This window comes from Plecotus auritus (assembly GCF_963455305.1).
Source record: "Plecotus auritus genome assembly, chromosome: 1".
Classification (NCBI taxonomy): domain Eukaryota; kingdom Metazoa; phylum Chordata; class Mammalia; order Chiroptera; family Vespertilionidae; genus Plecotus; species Plecotus auritus.
In genome coordinates, this window is record NC_137770.1 from 71,116,908 (window position 1) to 71,129,191 (window position 12,284).

The 12,284-nt window shown below is 52.3% G+C and overlaps 1 protein-coding gene across 2 annotated transcripts in view; it reads right to left on the minus strand.

The window, feature by feature from the left end:
• The window catches only part of CAPN3 (calpain 3), a 48,260-nt gene that overhangs the window by 4,470 nt on the left and 31,506 nt on the right, over positions 1–12,284 (minus strand). Inside the window, exons 8-14 of one of the 2 annotated variants that reach the window (XM_080672082.1) lie at positions 11,416–11,501; positions 9,033–9,110; positions 8,080–8,240; positions 6,837–7,006; positions 5,604–5,812; positions 4,474–4,510; positions 2,744–2,761 (exon numbers count right to left, since the gene is read on the minus strand). In XM_080672082.1, coding sequence (XP_080528208.1) covers positions 2,744–2,761; positions 4,474–4,510; positions 5,604–5,812; positions 6,837–7,006; positions 8,080–8,240; positions 9,033–9,110; positions 11,416–11,501 — 759 coding nt within the window. Of the gene's footprint in view, positions 1–2,743; positions 2,762–4,473; positions 4,511–5,603; positions 6,512–6,836; positions 7,007–8,079; positions 8,241–9,032; positions 9,111–11,415; positions 11,502–12,284 lie in introns of both variants that reach the window. The other variant, XM_080672083.1, reaches the window with a different exon arrangement.

Genomic DNA, 12,284 nt, shown 5'->3' on the forward strand with positions numbered 1-12,284 from the left:
GCGGCCACTAACAGGCTGTGGGGAAGATGCTAAGTCTCTGGACCTCAAGTCCTTAGCTCCTCATGATAAAGGTGTGAGGGTTAAACAAGGTAATGCGCACATGTGAAAATGCCAAGACTGCTAAAAGCAACGTGATCTAGTGCAGTGGTTTTCAAATACTGTGTAGACTTCCCTCCCCCGCAAATGGAAACATTGTTCAAATTAAATTTCCCCAGAAGCCCAGTGTATGTAAAGTCATTAAAAACAGCTTCTGAAACAAAACAAAACCAGAGCATCTCCACTTGATGAGGAGGGCAGAGCTCTATCCCCTCGGTGCCCCTACACCGTCAGGGCAGTTAAGGAGGCACCTCCAAGGAGCTGCGAGGACTCTGCAGGGGACAAATTGAAAGAGGACTCTGATTAGTGGCATGGCCAGTGGGTGAGAGGTTAGGTAGAACGCAGGGCTGGCCATCACATATGAGAAATACCCTCTCGGGCTTCAGTTTACTTATCCATTATATGCACAACAAATCCTGCCTTACACTTCTCATGGGGCTCTTATGGGGGTCACATGAGATACTGAATGTAAAAGTGGGCTGCAAAACGTTTAAGATGCAACACAAATATAAGGGATATTTTCAAGACATGCTCATGCAAGGGAAGACGTTACGTGAAGGGTGGAAAGCAGCTGCAAGTCAGTCCTGGCTGGTGCCGTGCACCCTGCAGGAGAAGCAGAGGAAGGCTAGGAGGTAGGACCCGTGGCCGCAGTGCAGAGGGCAAGGGGGCGAACAGGAGCAGAACAGGAACCCGACGGTTCTGTGCATCCCACCTGCCTTCCCATGCTGTTCATCTAGGACAGCAAGAATGGACAAACCTAAGGACACAGCTCCGTCCCCTCCCCCAGCTTTGGCTCCTAGCAGGCCCCAATGGCCCTGGCTTGCTCTGCCTTTTAAGCAAAGGGTCTTGCCCAAGCAACTGAAGTGTGTGGGGACCCCAGAGCACAGGGAGTCAGTCTGAGGGGGATGTGTGGCCATGCCAGGCTCATATCTCCAGGCCCACGTGTGTATCTGGATGACACAGGCTTTGGCGTGTAAGGGGCCTGCACTAAAGAGAGGCGAGAGCAAGACACATGGGCTTTGGAGCAGACAGAGGTGATTTCCAGTTCCATTTCCCCCTCATCAGTTACGTGCCCTTGGGCAAGCCGCTTCACTCCCCTGAGTCTTTATCCTCACCTATAAAAGGAATAGTGACGGCACCTACTGTGCAGATGCTGCTGTGATTGAAAACTATGTTTGCCCAATGCGTGGCAGGTGCTTGATGATGCCAGCTCTGGTCTGCACCAGCACCATTACTTGGAGGACCCCTAAGATGGATCCTTCCAGATGCTGTCATAAACACCAACCCCAAACATTGTCCAATGACCTGTGGCTATTGCTCAAGGATGTCCAAAGGTCAGTCATTTCTGGATGATACTCTGGGAAGTCAAACCAAAATCCTATCAGAGGCATTACTGCCCTGGAGGCCAGGGGAAGTTATGGGATAAATGGAACAAGGATGGGTTAGGGGGGGTTTGCGTTGATAAACAACTGTGAATTTAAGTTCCAAAAGTGCACAAAGGAAACGGTCCCTGGTCACAGGCGGAATGAAAGCTTTGGTCTGAGGCCCTTGAGATGCTCTTAGCCCCATGGTCACCTTTAGCAATGGTGTCCTTACAACTGAGTGATTTTAACCAGGAAACCCGGGGGGGGGGGGGAGGTGGCCATCGGAGGCCCTGGTGAGGCAGGGTGATGCCCCAAGATCCCAGGCGGGAAAGTGGCCCAGATAGGTAGCTCTCATTCCTTCCCCCCGTAAGCCAGTGAGGTCAAGCAGCTCCTCTGGGGCTGTGAGGGTGGAGGCTCTCCCCCCTTTGCCCTTTGCCCTTTGTCCTTTGCCATCTGGACACAGCACGTAGAGCCTCCCAGAACCCATGACTTAGAGGGGCCCTAGGTTCAGAGTGAGAGGTCACTGTCTGGAAGCAGGCTTTCCCTTGAATAAGGGCCCTGCAGTGATGTAGCCCCTCTAGATAACCTCTCCCACCCCTTCCCAGAAGCTGAGAAAAAAGGAGAGGTGGGGAGCAGGCAGGAAAAAGAGAGGAGGGAGAAGGAGCTGGCCTGTCTACAGAGCAGGCAGCTGGCATCCGAGACCCCCACTCTCCATGGAAACCCTCCCAATATCTCACTGTACCTGAGGGATGGAACCTGTTGTCATTCCCCCAAAGAACCAAGCCTTGCTTAGCATTGCTGAGCCCACTTCTGAGAGCGATCGGCTGCTCCTTTTGCTTTCTGCAAGGCCCCCATGCCAGGCCCATTGTCACTGGTTGACCACCCTCTGCCTCCCTCACATGAGAGGCAGGCAGTATAGCATGGCTGGTTCAGAGCGCAGACTCTGCATCTGCCTCCACGTGCTGGCTGCCACTTACTGGCTCTGTGGCCTTGGGTAAGTTAGTCTGTCTGTCTGTACCGTTCCTTCCTCTGAAAAGGGGGATGACAGCACCAATCGCACAGGGTTGTTAAGGACTGAGTTTATCCACAGAAAGCACCTGGAGGAGTGCCTGGGCCACAGCCTTCACTCAGCAAGCAATAGCTCTCACTGTTCTGCACCCAGAGCTGCAACGGGGAAGGAGGAGTGGGGGCAGCAGGGGAAGAGGCGCGGCTGGTGCTCTTGCGCTCACACACACATGCACAGAAACTCCGTGCTGTCGACCCACTCACCCTGTTACACCCACCTTGGGTTTTTTCTTTTTCTGCACAAGGAAAGAAAACAGTACATGCAGATTAACTGAAAAGCAAGTTTCCAGAGAATCCACTGGCCCTTGGCTTCCTGTGACCTGGTTCTGAACTTGGGGTGGGTTCTGGGGTCTAGAAATCCAGGTCACATGGAGCCAAAGGGGCCTGGAGGGTGAAGGGAGAGGAGGCTTCTCCAGCCCCGAGACGAGCTGCTAAGGAAAGGGAGGTTCTACCTAATGTACCTTTTTTAATGAAGTTGATGACTAAAACACCGAAAAAGTAGCTAACCCAAACTGGCCCCAAAATGAATTTTGTTTGATTTAATAGAGTTTGGGGTTTGTTGTTGTTTTGTTTGTTTGTTTGTTTTTAAGCAAATAGTTAACATAGGGAGACTTGTTGGAAATCCAGGTTTGGGGCTTCTTTTGTAAAGTTACGTCAGCAGCCTGCATGGACCTGAGCCCTCTGTGGCACCCATCTGGGAGAGCAGCTGCTCTGCACCCTCTCGGACGCCACAGGTGCCACCACGCCAGTCAGCCCTCCAACACAGGAGCCACGTGTCTGCTCCGAGCTGCAGGCCGCTGTAGGGACACCAAAACCCTACACCTGCTTGTTCTGCTCAGTTAGGCGACATGCCAGCTCCCATGAGCTTTCAGGTTTGCAACTGCTGATAAACACTGTACATGCTGACCAACGTCCAGAGGCTAAGAATAGCACCAAGTGCATTAATGCTAAAAACAACGTCTGCGATCATCCAGCAGGCACTTGGAGATCTGGCCCTGGGACAGGGTCAGGATTAGAACCACGGATGTCATGCCCCAGCTGACAGTTCAGTGGGGCTTTTGCTGTCTTCTAATTGGCCCAGGATATACCCACAGAGCACAAGGGACTACTTACTAACCGGGACCCAAAGCCCCAAAGCAGCCACAGACTGCTCAACACAAGGAGACCCCAATATACACTGAGTCGGTGCTAACTCTAGGCCTCACACCCCAGGGCCTCAGCATGGCGTCGGGGAGAGAGTGCGTTCAGAGACTCTGGCTGCGAGCCTTGCTTAGCTTACTTAAGAGCTCTGTGAATTCCAGGGAGTCATTTAACTTCACTGAATCTCCACTTCCTTACTTGAAAACCAGGGGTAATAACCTTATTACATCTCAGAAACCTTGCGAGGATCAAGTGAGAGGACACCCGTGAGAAGTACCTGGTGAAGTAGATAACACACGAGTAACAGCCATTTGAGGGCCCGTGCTGCGCCAGACACCTCACATACATGATCTCGTTGATTAAAACCTGGTCAGGCATCCATTTTAAAGAGCAGGAAATGGACTTGGAGGGTTTATGTAACTGTCCGGGTACCGGGCCCAGGTTTGATGCTGACTGCAGAGCTGTGTCCTTTTTTTCTCTTTGTGAGCTTGTGCCTCATAATCTAGTATTAGCTGCTGTTCTTTTCATCGCTTCCTGTGGCTTTGATCCCCTCCCCCCCTTTAATGGTTCAAACTGCCTCTCCCTCATAGGACTCTCTTCCCTACTTCCCAGCCCCTGGACTGACGAAATAGCCCCGGGACCACAAGGCCTTCCATTCCATCTGGTCATGCCAAACAGAAGTTGCAGTAAGATGGAGTGATCGCTGCACACACCCCAGACTCCCATCTCCCTCTGCCAATACCCACTCTCCCCGCTGCCGCCTAGCGGTCCCCTGGACCTTCCCGCATGTAGGAGCTAAACCACTCACCACTGGCCGGTCCACGGAGATTGTATTTTCAACATCCCTGTGAGGAACACAAACATGGGGGCTCAGTGTCACCAGGAGCAAGCAGGAAGCACAGAGAGGATTTGCTTAGGTCACATGACTTCTCAGAGCTAAGTCGGGACTAACCCCAGGAACCAGTCCCATGTAGGTGCCATCCCTAGCAGTCCCATGTAGATGCCATCCCTAGTCCCATGTAGGTGCCACACAGGTTCTCACTGGCTTTGCCTAGAGCTCCCCAAAGGCATGACTCAGCCACCTGCTCATAGACCTTCTGCTTCTTCCAGGGACAAAGACCAGAGTGGCAGGGCCCGGAACACATCTGTGGTGGCCTTGCTAGCTTCCTTGGCTACCCTACCTAAAAGTTCAATCACCCCAACACCTCCTACTTTATTTTCTCTCCTTATCACTTATCAAACTCTAACATAATACACACACACACACACACACACACACACACACACACACACACTGAGTGGCCAGATTATTATGATCTCTGAATGCATAATAATCTGGCCACTCAGTGTGTGTGTGTGTGTGTGTGTGTGTGTGTGTATATATATATATATTTTAGAGGCCCGGTGCATGAATTTGTGCAGGGGTGGGGTCGGGCCAGCCTGGCCATGGGGAGGGGACATGGGCGGTTGGCCGGCCTGCCTGCTGGTCGAACTACTAGTTGAGGGGACAATTTGCATATTAGCCTTTTATTATATAGGATATACACTGAGTGGCCAGATTATTATGCGTTCCGAGATCATAATAATCTGGCCACTCAGTGTATATATGTATGTGTGTGTATGTGTGTGTGTATATATATATATCTTTTCCTATACATTGTGGTCTTATGCTAGAATATTAATCTCCATGAGGGCAGGGATTTATTTCTATTCAATTCACTGCTCTATCCTCAATATCTGTGGGATGACCTACTGACTAAATGAATGAATGAATAGGGAAGATGTAGCCAGTAGCTCAGAAATGGAGGAAGAGGTGCAGCCTGGCCAGCCTGGCCCGGGACTCCTGGTGGAGACAGGTCCAGCTGCCTCATGCCTCCAGGCTCTGGAAAGGGCCACGTGGGCCAGTAGGGGCAGGGTGGAAAGCAGGCTAGGACTCACTCAGAGAGGTTCCTCTTCTCAGAGAAGACCCGGAGGATGAATTCTCCCTCCTGGTGGGGCTCGTAGGTGGAGGGCACGATGACGTACTCGCTGGGAGGCAGGCGGAAGCGCTCGGACACCTCCCGCATGTTGATGTAGGTTTTGCTCCTGGCCTTGGAGGCGTTGTACAGGAAGAAGTCCTTCTGTAGGTGCTGCTTGTTCCCATGCATCTGCAGGAGAGAAGAGCCCCCCCTGAGCCCCTCGGGAGGGAGGGATGCCCTGTCCTGCAACAGTCCCCTCCAGGGCTCTCTTCCCAACTCCCTGGTCACCCAGTTCACAGTCATGACCTGTCTACTTCCGATTCCCAAGGTCACAAATAGCTCAGTGCCCCTGGAGCTCCCTACCCCATTTCCTCTTCTTCTTCTGTTGTGATTCAGAAGGTCAAGTCTATCATACCTGCCCTCAGGATCACTTACCGGAAGTGCTGCTGGTCAACTCCAATTGCCTCCAGGCCAGGGAAGGACCCCAGGAGGCAGGAGGGCCCTTAGCTGGGGTCTGAGGGAGGCAACTCCTCCATCCCAAAGAGGCAGTCCCCCTTAGAATGTGTCTGTGTGACTATGGGCGAGTGTGTAATTGTGTGAGTAAGAATGTGTATGTGAGCAAGCGTGTGTATGAGTGTGAACAAGTGACTATGAATGTGTGAAAGCATGTGTGTGACAGTCTCTGAGGGGAGGCCACAGCATGAGGGTGGTAGTCAGGAGGTCGTGGCCCTGCTCTGGAGCTGAGTGACGCAGGCGAGGCCCTCTCCTATCAGAGTCCTGCCCACAAACCCCACCAGGAAGCTTCCCGAGGTGCCACAGACAGACACAGGCCCCAGGTAGTGCTACCCACAGCTGCTGGCACTGCCCCTTCTATACCTCTTTGGGAACCTTGAGGAGAAACAGAAAAAGAAGACACTCAGATTCTGTGGATCTCAGGTCTGAATGGAGATGAAAAGCATGTCGGAAGGGAACACTAGTAACTGTAGAGCGAATACATAAGTCTGACTCCCCGTGGCCAGCCCCAGCCCCACCCTCCCTCCCCCACCCTGGTTTTATCCACTCCTTGCAAACATCTAAGCGGTTCTGACACAGTGGGCCTGATGCCCGGAGTTCTGAGGGTCACTGAGTGTCCGGGAAGCAGAGGACCTCTCTGTAAGCCCTGAGAGCCTCCCCCCGTGAGAAGGTGTGTTTCTTGGGCTGAAGCTGGTCCTACCTCGTAAATGGCGAAGCCGATGGTGAAGAGGTTGGCCCCCAGCTTCCGGTCCTTCCTCCGGTTCTTCTGCATCAGGGCCACCAGGAAGCTGCAGATCACCTCTGAGTCCTCGGGGTCATCGTCCTCCTCCAGGAGCTTCAGGCGGTACTGCGGGTTGGTCCAGAAAGTGTCTGTGCCCAGAAAGAAAACGTGCATTCAGATCTGCCTCTTGGAGAAAGGGCAGGGGGAAATGAGACAGAGGGAACCTGTTTGTCTCCCACATCTAGGTGCTCAATAAATGTGAAGGAATGATCAGGCATTGGTCTATTATGGGGGGTTGGGGGGTGGGGGGTGGGGCTGGTAACCTATACTTTATACAGATGGAGCTGCCCTGACTGGCTATGTGCCTCCTCCTTCCTCTCTGCATTTCCGTTCTCAGTCTTTGCTGATGGCTTGGCTTTGCTCACCTGTCCCTTTAATGTTGCTGGTTCCTGGGATGTGGTCCTAGACCTGTTCTCTCAGCTCACCATTGTGCCCCTAGGCTGTCTTATCCACTCTCACTTTCTCACTGCCCTCCACACACTGATGGTGCCTGAACTATAGGTCCCAGCCTACCTCTCTCTTTTGACTCCTTCCTTCCCTCCCTTCTACAAATACATACTGAGTAGTACTCTGTCCATGCGTTCAGCTCTCTATTACACATCTTCACTGGATATTGTACTCACACTTTCCATGTCCCAAACTAAACTCCCCTCCCTACTAGCCCACAATCAACACCACCAAACACAAATGACACACCCATGTTTTCCTCTTGTGTTTCTTATATATTGCAACACTGACACCATTAGCTCATGCCCCACGCTGGGAATCTTGAAGTCCTTCGTCATTCTTCCTTCCCCACATTACCCAATCTCCTCTCCCCTACGCCCTCTTCCCTGCACCTCTGCTGCCCCTGACTGGGCCTAGGAGTTCATTATTTCTGATTTGAACCATTGCAGTAGTTGCTAACTGGGCCCTCTAGTCCCATTCTCAGCAGTATGAGCACCATGTATTGTATTATTCTGACACAATGTCCTGTTTAAAAGTTGTTCCCAACCCCCTACTGCAAACTCCTCAGCATGGCAGTTCCCTTCCCAGTAAAACAGGAAGGGCTTCATAAGATAATGTATGTCTGGGGCTTAGAAGCTCGGCAAATGTGAGTTAATATTATTCTACCTGGAGCTTGTTCTGCTTGGACCCTTCCCCCGAGCAGAGCTGCTCCCACCTGGGAAGTTGCGGCAGCCGCCAGCAGAGCAGCCCCTCACCCAGCGGCCCTCATTCACGGACACCGTCCAGGTCTGAAGCTGGTCGGACTCCAGGGCATCAGCTGTGAGGTTGCAGATCTCCAGCTTTGTGAAATGGTAGACGAAATCGTCATAGGACATCCTGAGAGGGTGGAAGAAGAGAGAGACCCATATGGAGGCTTGGAAAGGTAAGATTCCTGGGCTATCACAGCCCAATAAAATGGTCCAGTAGAACTTGGTCACAGTCCCAGAAAGGACCCTGTCCACCCCTTTTTAGGGTAAACACTGCCCATTCCGGTGTATCCACCCCAAACTACCATCTCTTTCAATAATGACTCAAATTCATGTGTCCTTCATGGGAGAGCTCGCAGCAACTCAGTTCTCCAAAAACTTACTGTGTGACCCTCACTGGGGCCCAGGCACCATGTTAGTTATAAGAGAGAGTTAGGAAAGAACAATTAAGCAAACAATTTTGAGGGTGATGAGCATGACAAATAAATTCATTCTATTCCTAAGAAGACAAGGGGTTCCTGAAGAAAGTTCCCTGTCAGCTGAGACTTGGAAGGCTGAGTAGAAGTGATCCGTGTGAAGGTGAGGGCATTGGGTGAGCAGAGTCAGTAGAGCTTCCTAGGCTCAGAAAACAGCTCTGCAAAGGCTGGGGAGCAAGTGTCTGGAGCAGCATGCATGGTGGAGGGGCACTGGTGAGGCAGGAGCCACGTGACGCTGGCCTGGCCCCAGGCTCAGGCATCACATGGACCTGGCCTGGTAGCTCCTCTCAGAACCTCATCCTTGCTGGGCCTCCAGCTGGAGGAGAACAGGGCCCAGATCTCCCAAAGGCTGGAATCTGACGGCCTCTGTCTGGGAATTGAAGTTTGGGATTTCAGCTCCTGCCCGATCCCGTACCCTTTGGGGTCCTCCTTGGTCCTGGACTCACCAGAACTCGCCTTCCTCAGCGACCTCGTGCTGCAGACGGGCCTTCTCATCTTTGTCCACAAAGCTCCAGTCCTTCCAACTGGAGGGAAAAATGGAAGCGTTATGGGCGGGAGAAAGGAAGGCTTGATGTGGGTTGGCATAGGAGGTACCAGAGAAATATGAAGAAGTTCAAAGAGGAGCCCATCTCCAAACTGCAGCCAGTGTGAACCATCAACATGCAGATCTGATCTGATCTCCTCACTGTAAAACCCAGTAATTGCTTTCCACCAGCCTCAGGATTAGAACCAAACTCCTTCAATGGGTTGGTAAGGGCTTGACCCTTCTCTGGCTGAATCTTTTACTCCTCTGCATACTTTAAAGCTAGGAGTTGGGCTCTGGAAATAAATAAACTGAGATTCCAATCTAATAATACAAGGACCAGCTCAGCTTCTGTTTTCTCAGCTGCAAAAGGGGAAGGATTGTATATTATCCACTCCCAGGGCTGCGATGAGCAGTACATGAAATAATGCACACAAAACTGATAGAACAGTGCCTGTCCTCTGATAACTGACTGAGTTATTAAGGGAAAGACCAGGCATGGAAGCATCTCCTGTCCCCTGCCAGCCCCGGAAACAGCCCAGTTTGTGTTTTTAAAGGCGGGACAGTTTCGCACACTCTCTCCTGAAGAGGGAGGAAAAGAAGCACATCTGTATTTCAGCCACACTGAGGAGAATGAAACCAAACTGGGTAGACCCTGGGAAGGTAAGGGGTGAGGAAGTGCTTAGAAGCAGGGAATGCTGGAGGGTAAATGGAGAGTCCTGAGACCAGGAGGAGGGATGCAGTGGGGAAGGGGGGGTCTCCCTTTCAGCGACTGAGGGCTGAGGCCCCACGGTCAGCAGTCCCTGCAGTGGGGGCCTTGGCAGGAAGAGGGTTAAGGCTGGACACCAAGCTCTGAGGCTGAAGAACACAGCGAGGGTCCCTATGGGTGACTTGGGCCAGTGGAGCAGACAGCTGATGGGGCACCAAGGTCCCAGAACACACAGCCTGGTTCTAATGCCACTCCATCCAGGCAACCTTCTTGTACCTTCCTGTCCTACCCAAGCTAGGAGAGGGGATCCCTCTTTGTGACCTTGCCATGGCACTTATCTCAATGATTGTTAGTGTTTGTCCTTCCCGCTGGACCTTAAGGCCTGCAGGGGCAGGGTCTGTGTCTCTGTGTTCATTTCTAAGTCCCTAGACAGTAGCCTGGGGCCCGGCATACACTCAACCCCGAGGAAGTAAGGCTTTGTCACATGGATAAGTCAAAGAAACAGGAGACAAGGACCAGCTCCTTTCCACAGTCTCTGGAGGGAGGACTATCCCCAGGCTTACACTTAGGTGCTCACTGAATACTTGCTAAGCCAATGAGTGGCTGAGTGAACCAGTAATCGTGCCTGGGATGAGAGATATGTTGAGGTAAGCACAGGGGCTGGAGGAAGGACCTGGCTGGGGCCCTCCTCCAAGGCTGAGCCTGGCTCTCCCCCCTTGGGAACATCAGGAGCACAGGGAACTGCCCTCCATTCCATAAGACAGTCAGGACATGGTGGGGCCATGAAGGCTTTGCACATGTTCTGGAGCCTTTATCGCAAATTTCCCGTGTTTGTAAATTTTGCTGCCTCGAGTCTATTGGTCTTTAGTGAGAAAGAGTAAAGTTATTTCAAAGGGCCTGTGCACCTTCTATGAGGACAGTGAGGGAGAGGGAACCTTAGCACCGGCTAAGCACTCTGCAGACACGATCACATCTCCTCCTCCGAACAGCCCCCTGGGGAAGTGCCGACATCGTTCCCATTTTACAGATAAGGCAGCAGGGACTCTGAGAAGGGAAGTCACTTGTCTAGTCTAGACCCCCGCATTGAGACTCCCCCTACCGGGATCTCACCCATGCTTTCTAGAATCTTTCCTTTCCAACCCCTGGCCACCAGCAAGCTCTGGCTCCCAGGCTCCCCTGGCTCCTCGCCAGGCCCTTATCTGGAGCCCACATCCTCGATTCTCTTCTGCGGATCACTGGTTTTGAAGGTAATTATGCTTTATTTTTTATTATTTTAAAAAATCCTCACCATGCATGTGTTTTTATTGATTTTTTTTTTGAGAGAGAGGAAAGGTGGGGGAGAGAGAAAAGCATCAATTGGTTGCTCCCTCACCCCCCCACCACATGCCCCAACTAAGGATCAAACCCAAAACCTAGGTATGTGCCCTGACGGGAAATTGAACCCACCACCTTTTGGTGCCCGGGATGACACTCCAACCAACTGAACCAGAGCTGAAGATAATTTTAGACCAAACATTTGTAGTACGCTTCTGGCTTTGTCCCCAGCCCTGCCCTGCCCCAGGCCTGTTGTCCCTACTCCTGGAGCCCCCGCACCTACCCATCGCTCCAGGAGCCGGTCCACTCCACCTGGCCCCAGGGGTTCCGCAGCCGCACCAGCTTCACCTTCTCATCCTTGAACATGGTCTTGGGCAAAAGAGAAAAAACTCTCATGCTCTGGAGCCTTTCTGGAAAGCCGGTCTTCTGTTTTGCCCTGAGGGCTGGGGTGGGATGGGGAGAGAATCCTATAGGGGGGCTCTCCTGCTGGTCCTGATCAAGGAGACTGGAATGGCAGGGTGAGGGGTCAGGACCTTGGGACTGAGTCCTCGGCAGTCAGGGCTTAGTCATCGCCTCACATCTCAGAAGGGACTTCCCCGGTGAACATCTGGCTCTTAAGAGCTTTGGGGGAGGAGGCAGGGCATACACTGTAGGGCCCTGCCAGCACATTCGGTGTCTTTGTGTGAATTAGGAAAAATGCCCCTCCTGGCTGGGGAACTACAGACAAATGTCCCCTCTAGATGGACCAATCAGAAAAGATGCCCTGCCTCCAGTTCGTGGTGAGTGCTGCCCCTGATGAGGGCCCGCTTGGTCCATCCCTGTGCACAGGGCACAGCCTGACCAAATACGCACAACCAGTCTGACCAGGATCCTGTCTCTGATGCAGTAAAGGCTAGTAAAGGCCAGATGTTCCGGGAGCAAAGCACTGTAACTCTTTGGCCGTGGAAGAACAGGAAGCATGAGAACCCATGAAATCGACGTCATAAAAACCGAAGCGATTTCTATTTGGAAATGTGGGGGGAACTGGCTATCTTTAGCACTAAAAACAATGATAAACTGAGCACCATCTAGTGGCAAGATCCTGCGAGTGCCCATGGTCCCCTCCAAGCCCAGGCATTTGGCTTGAGCCCTGAGCGCATCCCCTGATTGGGA